At 50.3% G+C, this 11,401-nt stretch overlaps 1 protein-coding gene across 1 annotated transcript; it reads right to left on the bottom strand.

Moving 5' to 3' along the window:
* Positions 1 to 804: 804 nt before the first annotated feature.
* METRN (meteorin, glial cell differentiation regulator) lies at positions 805 to 10,983 on the bottom strand. Its single transcript, XM_069108224.1, has 4 exons — positions 10,603 to 10,983; positions 5,680 to 6,101; positions 3,459 to 3,518; positions 805 to 1,818 (listed from the first exon to the last, which is right to left on the bottom strand). Exons 1-4 carry the CDS (start codon positions 10,698 to 10,700, stop codon positions 1,502 to 1,504), a joined length of 897 nt encoding a protein of 298 aa, XP_068964325.1. The 5' UTR covers positions 10,701 to 10,983; the 3' UTR covers positions 805 to 1,501.
* Between the last annotated feature and the right edge of the window lie 418 nt (positions 10,984 to 11,401).

Below are 11,401 nucleotides of genomic sequence, written 5' to 3'. Positions count from 1 at the left end.
GAGAGAGAGAGAGAGAGAGAGAGAGAGAGAGAGCATCTTCCTCTCCTTATCCCCTCAGTTGCCTTCCTGGATGGCGGCCAGTGTGAGCTCAGCCTCCAGGAATCTCTCCATCCTTCCAGCTTCAGTTCTCAGAGATGGAGAAGAGTGGCTGGGGGAAGATGTTCCTCCCGTGTGTGTCAGGAAGTGGGAGTTTTTAACCCATTTATCAGCTCCCATCGTGGGTGGCTATAAAATGCAGGAGTTGAGAAAACTGAGGCAACTTCAGTGCAAGATAAAGAAGGAAAGTGTGTGTGTGTGTGTGTGTGTCTATGTGAGAATCTGCAAGGAGCATGTGGGTGGGTGTGAGAACCTGTGTTTGAGAGAGTGCATGTGTCCTGGGATGGTCAGTATTATATATGTACTTGTTGTACACCTGAAATACAGGGCTAAAGGTTAATAGAAACAACATGTAAAAGGCTGTTAGTGAAGGCCACAGTGGGCTTGGAAAGCAGGGGGAGATGAGGTGTGTGGAAAGGGACATAGAACAATAAATAAGGTACCAAGGGAAAGGGGATCTCTCTTCAAGTCATTTCGCATCCTAACCTGCCCACCCCCAAACCTTCCTTTCATTGAATTCAGTTCCTTTCCCCAAAGGGGTTTGCCTAATAAGCCCCAGCAAAAAGGCTAGAGAACCCAGACAGAGAAGGGGCCTTTGGAAGAGGAGGGAAATAGCCAGGACACCAGTGCCTGGCCTTCCCCTGCCCCTCCCAAGTACTTACCAGCCAAACCCCCACCCTCCAATGAAAGCAGGAAGAAACCACTAAGCCAGGCACACTTGGCAGAGTTTAGTTGCCCCAAAATAGCACTGTCAGCACATACATTTGGTATCAGGATAACTGTAGTGTACCCAAGGCCTTTCTCCACCTTTCTGCCTCCCATCCCTGCCCTTCCTAACCCAATCCATTAAGTCATTTATTTCCGAGTGAGATGCCCACCAAGCTGGGCTAGCCCGGGCTCTAGCAGCAGTGTCTACCTGGAAAGGGGAAGTTAGGGTGATGGGCCGGCTCAGCTTTCCCCTCTAAGGCCTCTCTGATCTGCAAGATCTTCAGGACAGGTGGTGCCTACCCACTGGGGTAGTCCCCTTGGTGGTAGTGGTAGTGGTGAGGAGATCTACACAAGGGGTTATCCCTTATCTCTCTCAAGGAAAAGATTTATTTTTCCTACCCAAGGCTAACCCCACTCCCCAAATTAATCGCCCAGAATGTGCCCACTTGACATCTCCCAAGTCTGGCATCATTCACTCTGCGCTTGAAACACCAGGATGCATTGGAATGTGCAGGTTGTTAGACCTTGCTGAATCCTAAAACAAAAGCTAGGATCAAAGCAATTCCTTTTTCTTACAGCACCTCTGGACAGATGGCTCAAGGTAGCAACAGTCTTGGGTACTGATTAGCTTCTTAGCAGTGAGTGATCAGAGGATAAGTGGGGTCCTTTTTTGCCTTTTCCCCAACCTCAGAGAGCCTTAATCCAGGGCCATCTCACAAGGGTTATGGTGAGCAGCCTGAGCTGCTTCATACATGCGTCGGAAATCCTGGTATCGGGGAGCACAGCCAAGCCAGGCCTCCCCAAAGTGGCTCCAACCAGTGAAGAGGAAGATGCCAGGGCCAGGCCTGACGCCACAGCGCAAAGGGGTGCGGATGGTACCGGACACCTGACTGGAGGACTCCACTGGCTGGAATAATGGGAACTTTTGACGATGGATGCGAGGAGTGCTGACGCTGATCACTGACTCCTGCAGCTCCTGGTCGTGAGTGACTCCACAGATCGTCCCTCGAACCACTGCCAGAGAAGAGGGAAAAATATCTGCTGTCTCCAGGCAATGCTATACAGCTTTAGATGGGACAAAGACCTACATGTACCCAGAGGGAAAGGGCTGAGAGAGGCAAAGGGCTAGAGGACAAGAAAAGGGTCATGGGCTATGTAGGTGAAAGGAATAGGGGAAGAGGGAGCATGAAGAGGGATAGCAGGATAGACTGCATGGAGAAGCCATGACTGAGTGAAGAGCTGGGGGCTACAAGTTCCCTCTTTCAACTTGCAGCTTCTTAAAAGCTGGTGGCTTCAAATCCCTTCACAACCCTGTCCTCTCCAGCCCTGTGGCAGTCCATTGCTTTCTCAGTTCAGTAAGAGAATCCAATGTTCCCAACTGAATAGGATACTAAAGTGAGGCTAGGAAATTGTGGGCTTGTCACTCAACACATCAAGGATCCTAAGGGATGCTTGATACAGATAAATCTGCAGTAATATCCCCTGAGGACTCTCTGGACTCCAGTCAGAAAAGTGGATAATTGACCCCCTGGCTTCAGACAGCAATCCAGTTTGAACTGTCCTTGCTTCCTCCCAACAGTGGACCCTTACACTCCATGCCCAACAGCAGACCAACCCAAGCAATCCTTTTCCCACCAGACTTTACTAGCAGGCCTTAGGGTTGGAGGTAGAGCCGCACAGCTAGCTGGCTCAGATGCCAGCCTTTCGCTGAGTTAGAAGGATGAACAATACCAAAAGGCATACACTAGAGGAGTCCGAGTTCATCATCCAGCGTGTCAATTGAAGCTGCTGCTGCTGTTCCTTCCCCCACCCCTGAGTGCCCCAAACTCCCCCTAGATCATCTGACCTCTGACCCTAATGCTTTCTCTCCTCAGCCAACTCTGCTGAAGAGTCTCTGGACTTCTGTCAGAGGAACTAATAAACTCTCCGGCTTGCCATGGCAACTGGGCCCACTCTCCTGGGCAACCTGCAAACCCTGATTAGGTCAGGCCCTCCCCCCCCCATCTCCCATCCCAACCAGGAACCCCTGGCAGTCACCCTTCTTATGCTCTCCCCCTAGTCCTCTTCCCATGATCCCCTGAACACAGTATGATATACAGTCAGAGCTCAGATGTGCTGCTCGACACCCTTCTATCTCTGGGAGCCCCTGGGAAGGTTGAGCACCCTTCTTATTCTGTTGGCAGGTAAAGTTAAAGAATAAAGCTCAGCTGATGTCTACCCTACATTCCTCCCTCCCCCCTCCCCCATGCCATGCCACCCCAAACCCAGAACAGTGGACCTGAAGTCCTTCCCCGATCCCCAGGATCCCCAACTCTGTAATGGCACCAAGCTCATCACCCACTCTCCCTCCTCTGTCACCTCACAGGCATAGATCAAAGGTTGGACCTGTTTCTAGCAGCAGGGACTATACTTACTGAGGGTTCCAGACAAATAGCTTCTTTCCCTCCCAGGAAACCTAAGACAAAAGGGCAGCAGAAAGAGGGCAAACACCAGCAGGATGGGGACAGTGGCCAAGGGAGATGCTAGGAGAATCCAATCAAAGCCCAGAATAATCCTGGGAAGGGGAAAGGAGGAGCTGGGATAAGATGGGGGTGGGACTAGCAAAAGACACTGACTGAGCTGAGCTCAGTCGGCAGGGCCAGAAAGCTACTCACCAAAATCGCTGGTGCACACAGCCATGAGAACTTCAGTATCACTGCACGGGCGGCAGGTCCCTGCGGCATGGACAGAAGAGTGAGTTGCACAGGCGGGGGCGGGCTTCCCACCCCTTCCCCATCTCTCTTCCCCAAGTAGCCCTCCCCTCTGGAGAACAAGAAGGGCCATGTGGGTAAGAAAAGGCTTCGTGGAGGCAGCACCGTGCATAGCCTAGTCTTGGGGGCTGAAGCCATCTTCCAGCTCCACTGAAATTCTCTGAATAATTCCCATCTGAATAGCGCTTTAGCAGTGCAGCTCATTATTCCTGCTTTACAGACAAGGAATATGGGGGGGGGGGGGAGGTCACACCAGTAGCTAAGTGGTAGAGACCACATTCGAATCCAGATCTTCTGACTTAGTCTAGTCAGTGCTTCTCCTACTCTGCACCAGCTGCCTCTTAAGCCATGCATGCATGTGTAAACCCCCAGACGCTCCTCTGAATTCAATGAATGGACCCCCCCACACACATGTGCACACATGCATACATGTACAGACATAAGTATACTTCATGTGATTCATACTTCTACCTCACGTGGCAGAATCAACTTCTACATTACTTACAAGAACATATGGTTTTAAGTTCCTCTTCTTTAATCTACTACTCCTGGCTTCTGGTCCCTAACTCTTATAATTCTATCTTTCATGCTCAAAAAGAAGCCATAAGGTTCTCAATCCCTTTGTTTGACCTAAATCCTAAACAGAATAGATAAAAGGCCTACAAAGTGCCCCGAGATCCTTAGAAGGGACATTCAATCCCTTTGTTTGGTCTAAATGACAAACAGAATAGATATTGGCCCACAAAGTGCCCTGAGAGCTTTCATTTTAGAAAATTATGGCTATTTGGAAGAGCTAGGGCCCTTGGGATAAGACCAGAGGCCTCTGGAGAGAAGAGAATGGGATCCTTTCCCCTCTATCCCCATTTCCCTAAACCTCCCAACCCCTTCAACAGATGGGTGGGGCTAATCCCATCATATCCAGCATTGGGGCTCTCAAAGGATGGGAATGAGCTGCCTTGCCCAGCAGGGGAGATGGCGGGGGAGTGCCCATGTCACCATGGAGACCAGGCAGCCAGGCCACAGATAGTACACTGGACTTTTGTTGGCGGCATGCAGGGGTTGGCGGAGGGATGAGAGGAGGGAGGTCATGGGGCTACAGCCCCTTCTGGGCCCCCAGCCCCTGTAGGGAGCACACTCTAACCCTGGTTCTCTTCTTCCCCTCCCCCCCTTCAGGCAGAAGGGAGAAGGGGACTCAAATTACTCCTCCTCCCCCAATGGGAGGCCTTGGGTCAAGGCAGGGCTTCCCACATGCTCCCCAAGGCCCAATCACTGAATCCTAAGGCTGAGAGGATGTCTGAGAGGTCATCCAGCCTAAGAGCTGGACTGTATTCCAAACAGCCCAGGGAGGTCATTGCCTACACTTCACTCAAACAAATCCAGAGTAGATGCCATGGCCTCCCTTGGTAACCTTTGCAGTGAGCAAATTCATGTCTAACCTGAATCCCTTCTGCTACAGTTCAAGTCTGTTTCTTTTGCCCTAGTTCCCAGAACATTCAGAAAGCAGTTGCTGCTCACTACTACTCTTACACTATAATTCTCCATACACTTAAGAGCTACTGAGTACTCCCACCCCACAAAACCTCTTCCCCAGGCCAGCAACCCCAGCTACTCCAGGTCATCATGGCAACTGTTTCTCTTCCAGTCTTCCTCCCATTTCTCCTGATCTTACTCCAGCCAAGGGTCTTGTCTGATGCTTAGGTTTACACTGAGTATCAAAGACAGGTCACTCATTCTCAGGTAGAAGACTTGAGGGACAAGGAATTTATGTGGAGTGAAGAGAAAAGAAATATAGCTCTTCACTCAGGATAAAGCCAGGAGCCCAGTCTGATCTCCTCAATCTTTAGTCAAATGATCTCAGAGCACTATTATTTTCCATTTAAGAGTTAAAGGAAACTGAGGCCCTAAAAGGGTAAATATCAGCAAGTCAGCTATAACACAGGCTGGCAAGAAAACCCAGAAATTCTAGCTCCCTGACTCAAAAACACCTTGCTTTAGGTACAGGTTTCAGTTCTAATTTCAAAGGACTGTGGTAAGATAGAGGAGAGCAATGGAATAGGTATGTGAATGGTGCCAGCAGAAAGGTACCCACTCCCTAGTAGGCCAGAGTGGCTTCGATCTTCCTCACCTTCCATGCTAAGGTTGTGGGTGAACAGGGGAAGGTGCAGGTGCCAGTCCCCTCGAAGTTCATAGCGAAAGGCTGCTACCCGGCGACTGATGTCCCGATGTGGGGTAGACTGAACAAACAGTGCCACCCTTTCCTGTGGCTGCCAGCTGACACACCGGCCCCTGGGTGGCCCCTGGGCCTCAGCCAACAGCAACTCCAGGAGTCCATCTCTCTCCACGTAGACTTGGGCCCCCCGGAAGGGGCCAGAGGACTTGATGCAGGCTGTGATATGCCTGGGACTCTGGCCAGCTCCAGCACTGCCTGGGGGCAGCCTGGGGGACAGGGTAAGGCGAAGGGCACCTGCTGGGTACAGCCACTCCAGGGAGCCCTCGGCACAATGCAGGGATAGCTGTTCCACGCTGTTCGTCTCCTGGGACAAGCCACTGCCAAGAACCCCCCCCCCAAATAGGGTCAGTATAACACCCACAAAGCAATACCAGCACCCATAGCACTTCCCATCTAACTTTATGTAACATACTATCACATTTCTCATCTCATATAAGTCTTACAATTGCCCACTGAAGTAGGAAGGGCTGGAGTTAATATCCCTATTTTATAAATGTAGAAACTGAGGTTCTGAGAGGTTAACCCTTGAGCCTGACCCAAAGTCCTGGCCTCCTGACTCCCAGCCCCAGTCCCTGCCACACACCACACAAGATGGAAAGGGATCTTGTATTTGACACAATTTTGTCTGAAAAATATCTGGGGAGAGGAGAGGGTTGTGGACCATGAAAGTTCAAAATGAGTTGTCGTGATTTGACAGCTGAAATATTGAATGTGGTTTTAGGCAGGATTGAGAGAGGTTTGGCCTCAAGGACTAGGGAAAGGAAAGCATGACTGCACTCTGTCCCAGTTAGACCACTATGAAGCTCAATGTTCAGTTTTGGACACCACCTTTTAGAAAAACATTGTGAAGTTGGAGTTTGTCCAGAGGCAGATAACTAAGATGAGGCCTGGAGACTGGGCCACATGGGCATCAGTTGAAGGAACCAGGGATGTTTAATTTGAAGAAGATAAGACTTAGGGGGAAAATAATAGTTCTTCAAGTAAGCACAGGCTGTCCAGGAGTCGACAGTGTTTGACCTTCAAAAGGTAGAATTAGGAGCAATGGTAAGTTGCAAAGAAGCTTGGGGTAAGGAACAACTTCCTAGCAATTAAAATTACCCAAAGTAGGTAGGTCAGCCACGGGAGGTAGTTGGTTCCCCTGCAAATGCAAGTCTTAAAACCAAATTCTGGATGACATTTGTCAGGGATGCTAATGGACCCTTTCTTGGAACAATGTTTTTAAATGCATAAAAATATTCAGGATTACAAAGCAAAGCAATTATATCAAAATACATTTGCCAAAATATTAAAAAAAAAAAGTTCATGGACCCCAGGTTCAAGAACCTTTAGTGTAGAGATTTGTTATTTCAAGTAATGGGTTGGTCTAGTTGGCCTCTAGATTCCCCAGCAGCTGAAATGTTGTGATTCTATGTGAAACTTGCTCCCATCCATGTAACAGGGGGGAAGGGTATAGGATTTGGTGAAAATCCTGACCATAGCACAGTAAGCCACAGGAATCTTAACTATCAGAAAAAACCACTAGCTCTCCCCTCCCCTCTCCCTAAAGCTTTCTCAGACCAATGCAGGTCATGTGGCAGTGACCTCACAAGTCTCTACTACTTTCTCCTCCACCCTCAAAATCCTTGAATTTCTACTTAAAGGAACCTCACTCAGAGACCATCTAGCCCAATCTGTATCTGAACAAGAATCCCCATACTAAATCCAATGGTTATCCAGCTCCAGCCTTTGCCAGGAGACCTGTAGCAAGGACCATACACTAGAGTCCAAGGCAGCCCATTTCATTTTTGGATAACTCTCATTGTTAGGATAAGTGTAGATTGCCTTGCAGGTCATTGGACAAATACAATCATAGATTCACAAGATCATGAAACATTAGAATTGGAAGAAACCTTACAGATGGGGAAACCAAGGCTCTGAGGCTAAACTTCCCAATTTTAAGGATGAAGAAAATGAGGTTCAAATAAGGGAAAAAAATAATAGTTAACAATAATGGCCAGCATTTATATAGCACATTAAGATTTGTAAAGTGTTTTAAAATATTATCTCATTTAATTCTCACAACAATCCTGGGAGACAGGTACTATTTTTATCCCCATTTTACAGATGAGGAAACTGAAGCAGAAAAGGATTTTGTGGATGGCCACTCAGGTCTCCTTGCCTCCAGGCACAGCACCCTATCCCCAGTATCAAGTTAATGGTAGAGAACAAGGAAGGTAGATCTCAAGTCTGCTGATTCAGGTCCATTACTTTCTTCCTGGACCATATCTTATAGTCACAGATTCTGAGAGCTGGAATGGATCTCAGAGGCCACCTAGTCCAATTCCCACCTAGAAATCACTATGCTCTATCCAATCCAAAAGCCCTGACCTATAGTTGTCCCATCTCTACTTGAAGACCCCCACGGAATATAATCCCTCCCTCTCAAAGCCTCCCATTCCACTTCTGGATAGCTCTGTGAGGAAGTGTTTCCTTATTTAGGGCTGAAAGAGATATAATCCAACTTCCTAAAACGAGGGAAAGGTTAGCCTGGTCCTTAACCTTGCCCTTCCAGGGGTTTGCACTCCAAGCTAGGACCAGTTGCTGTAGACATTGATATACTGGGTGATGCAGAAAGATGTACAAGGTGACTGGAAAGCCCAGTAAGTGTATATTGGGGAGAGTGAGGAGAGGCTGGCAGGCAAGGCAGACATGGCAGGAAGCTAGAAGATGTAGGGCAGACAGAGCAGGCGGGAACCTTTAAGCCAATGGAAGTTTGTCTTATGAGGGACAGAGAACAGCTGTTTTCCCAGGCAACAGTTTAAGTAACAGCAGGAGGGATTTTGGTAAGATTACATGAAGAAATAAATGTAGACAGAGAAAGAGTGGTACCTGATCCCAAGGCCAACTTTTGTCTCCTTTTGAGGAAGACTTAATGGGAGGAAAATGCACTTGAGGCAGGAAGATGGACTACATGACCTTTGAATGTCTCTTCCACTCTAGTATTCTCTTAGTGCAGAGACTACACTGAGGCCCCTTGGCCCCCCCTTGTCTCTCCAGTTGCTCAGTCTCAGAGCTGATTCAGGCCCCACAAGTTGTTTGATCAGCGATTTGTGGATCCTGAAATGTTAATCCTCCCAGGGGCCCAGCAGACAGCATCCCAGCCCAAGATCCTCAAACATCTGCATCTCACTGGACTGAGGGAGGGGGAAGAAGTATTTGGGGGAATCTTCTTAGTTTGTAATCTAGGCCCAGGAAAGAAACTATGTATGTATCTTTCCATTGTAGCTACAATGACTCCTTGGCCATATGAGGAAGCAGGGAAGCTTGGGTGATCACATCCTATCTCCCATCCCCTACCCCCAGTTTCCCAAATTTGAAATCAAGGAACTGAGCTCAAAAATCTAATCTACAGTCACTTTCCTTTGAGTTGGAAACTGAAGCCCAACAAAGATGGAAATTGACTTATCCAAGATCACTTGGGCCAGGATGAATTAGGGGCAGGATTTCAGGTTTTCTGACTGCCCAAGAATTCATCAGTTTGCAAGGGATTCCAGTTTTATTTTCTCCTGTCCCCCAATTCTGGGATCAAACTGGCATACTGGAGTTATCTGGCACTGAGTGGGGAGGGAGTAGTATGCCAAGCCATTGGCCAAGATTAGGCCTTCTTGCTCCCCCCATTTTTTGTCCCTTTACTTTACCTCATCCTCCCACACACCCTCTGGTGACATAATCATCATCCTTATCCCATGTTCTCTCAGGAAAGAGAAGCAAATCCATTTACTAGTGACAGCTCTCCAGACTGGCAGGTTCTCCCCCCACCCCCCAAGTCAACAGATATTTTTCCAACCCTTGTCCCTAGAAATACTCTCATCTCTGAGACTCAATCATACAGGAAAAGGTCCCTCCTCACCAACACTAATTCTGAAAGGAACGAGGACAATCAACCACAGCACCAAACAGGACAGCAGCTTTACAAAGAGGGTTCTGTCCTCTCCATCTCTGGGTTCTGTCTTACCCCTTCCTAGAGGTTGATGCCCTAAGTTTTTCTCAGTGCTCCCCTCCCCATATTGCTCATTTAAAACCCATTTCAAACCCCATCACAACTGCTAAATCCCCTGCCTCAGTCCCACGTTCCTAGGGATGAGAGGACAGCATGGGTTAGCTCCTGAGAATGAGGAGGAAGAGACCCTTGGGGGGAGCAAGTGCAGGGGAGCGTTAAGTTCTTCGGAATGCCAGGAGAAGGACAGGTTCCCCCACTGAGAGAAGAATGTGTGCATATGTATGTAGTGGAGAGATGAAACAGGGGGGGCCCACCTCAGAGGACCCGCCAAAAAATCCTAGAACAAAACCAAGCTGACTTTGTGACTTCTCCCTCCTCCCGCCTGCCTGCCAGCCCCGCCCTCTCCTTGGAGATGCCTCAGCACTCAATCCACGAAAACCCCTACTCCCCACCACCCCATTCCCCATTGCCACTGGCTCCAGGTACAAGGAGCAGGATCCAAAAAGAGATTTCCCCCTCCCCGAGCTAGGGGAGACATCGTAAAGGTGGGAAAGCCCTTCCCTTTCCCCGTGTCGGGAGAAGGGGGGTGCCCCCCACTCCTTCCCTTTCACCCTATCTTCAGAGAAATCTATATTACTGCACATTTCTTTTCTCTCCTACAGCTCAAGGAAAAGGAGCAGAAATTGGTAAAGATTCTAACACTTCCTATAAAGAAGAGGAGATGAAGGAGGGACGGATGTAGACTTTAGAGGCAAGAAGAGGATGGGGGAGGGGGATCCCGAGTTGGGGAGGGGATGAAGGCAGGAGGTCGGGAGTGATAGGGGTGGGGGCGTCCATACCTCCCTCTCCAGCTGCACTGATCCTCCGAGTAGCTGGCCAGGGCCGCGGAGGCCAGGAGGCCGCAGCCCAGTAGCCAGAGCAGTGGTGGAAGCGGCATGGCCAGGCGGCTACTGCCGAGCCCTGGGGCCCCGGGGCGCTCAGGAGCCGCAGCCCCGCCGCAGCAGCAGCAACAGCTGGAGCCGCATCCCCAGACCCGCGCACCCTGCAAGCCTCAGCCTCCGCTAACCGCAGCCCCCATCTCCTGCCGCAGAGGCGCTTCAGAGCCGAGGGGAGGCGAGAGGCGCGGCGGCGCTACCCCCCAGCCCCATAGCCCCTAGCCTCGCTGACCGCCGCGCCGCCGGCCACTTTCAACCTGGGCCGGGGGATGCCAGCGGCTAGGGGAGGGATGGCAGGGAGGCGGGGACCGACAGAACTCTCCAATCGAGACCCAGTCCCGAAACTTTCCTCCAATCAGGATGTGGAGGAGCGGGGAGGTGGTGGAGTCTGGAGTGGGAGCGTTCCTGACCCTCCCCCGCCCCCCCCCCCGTCCCCGCCCCCGCTGGGGCCGGTCAGATTCGAGCTGAGCTGAGCTGAGGCGAGCGGAACGGAGAACAATATCGGACTATAGGGAGGGAGAGAAGAGAGAGAAGCGTGCGGCCCTGGGGCCTCCGGCCTGGCCCCGGAGTGGGGGCCCGGAGGAAGGCAGCACCGACTTCGGCCACTACGGCCAGTCTTCACTGGCCCATCACCTAACACCCCCCCCCCCCCACTCTGGTTCCTCTGCGCTCCCAGGGTTGTGTGGAACTTTTCCCTAACCTA

The sequence above is a fragment of the Petaurus breviceps genome, unplaced genomic scaffold (assembly GCF_028583685.1).
Source record: "Petaurus breviceps papuanus isolate PSGF00001 unplaced genomic scaffold, PetGlider_PUasm1.0 138, whole genome shotgun sequence".
Taxonomy (NCBI): domain Eukaryota; kingdom Metazoa; phylum Chordata; class Mammalia; order Diprotodontia; family Petauridae; genus Petaurus; species Petaurus breviceps.
The sequence above is the reverse complement of the archived record's forward strand: the minus strand, read 5'-3'. Positions and strand labels throughout refer to the sequence as shown.

Coding starts and splice junctions, on each gene's coding strand:
- METRN (XM_069108224.1), bottom strand. CDS start 10,700: ATGCCGCTTCCACCACTGCTCTGGCTACTGGGCTGCGGCCTCCTGGCC. Junction 6,102..10,602: donor CAGTGCAGCTGGAGAGGGAG/GTATGGACGCCC, acceptor GGTTCTTGGCAG/TGGCTTGTCCCAGGAGACGA. Junction 1,819..3,458: donor TGTGTGCACCAGCGATTTTG/GTGAGTAGCTTT, acceptor CTTCTCTGGCAG/TGGTTCGAGGGACGATCTGT.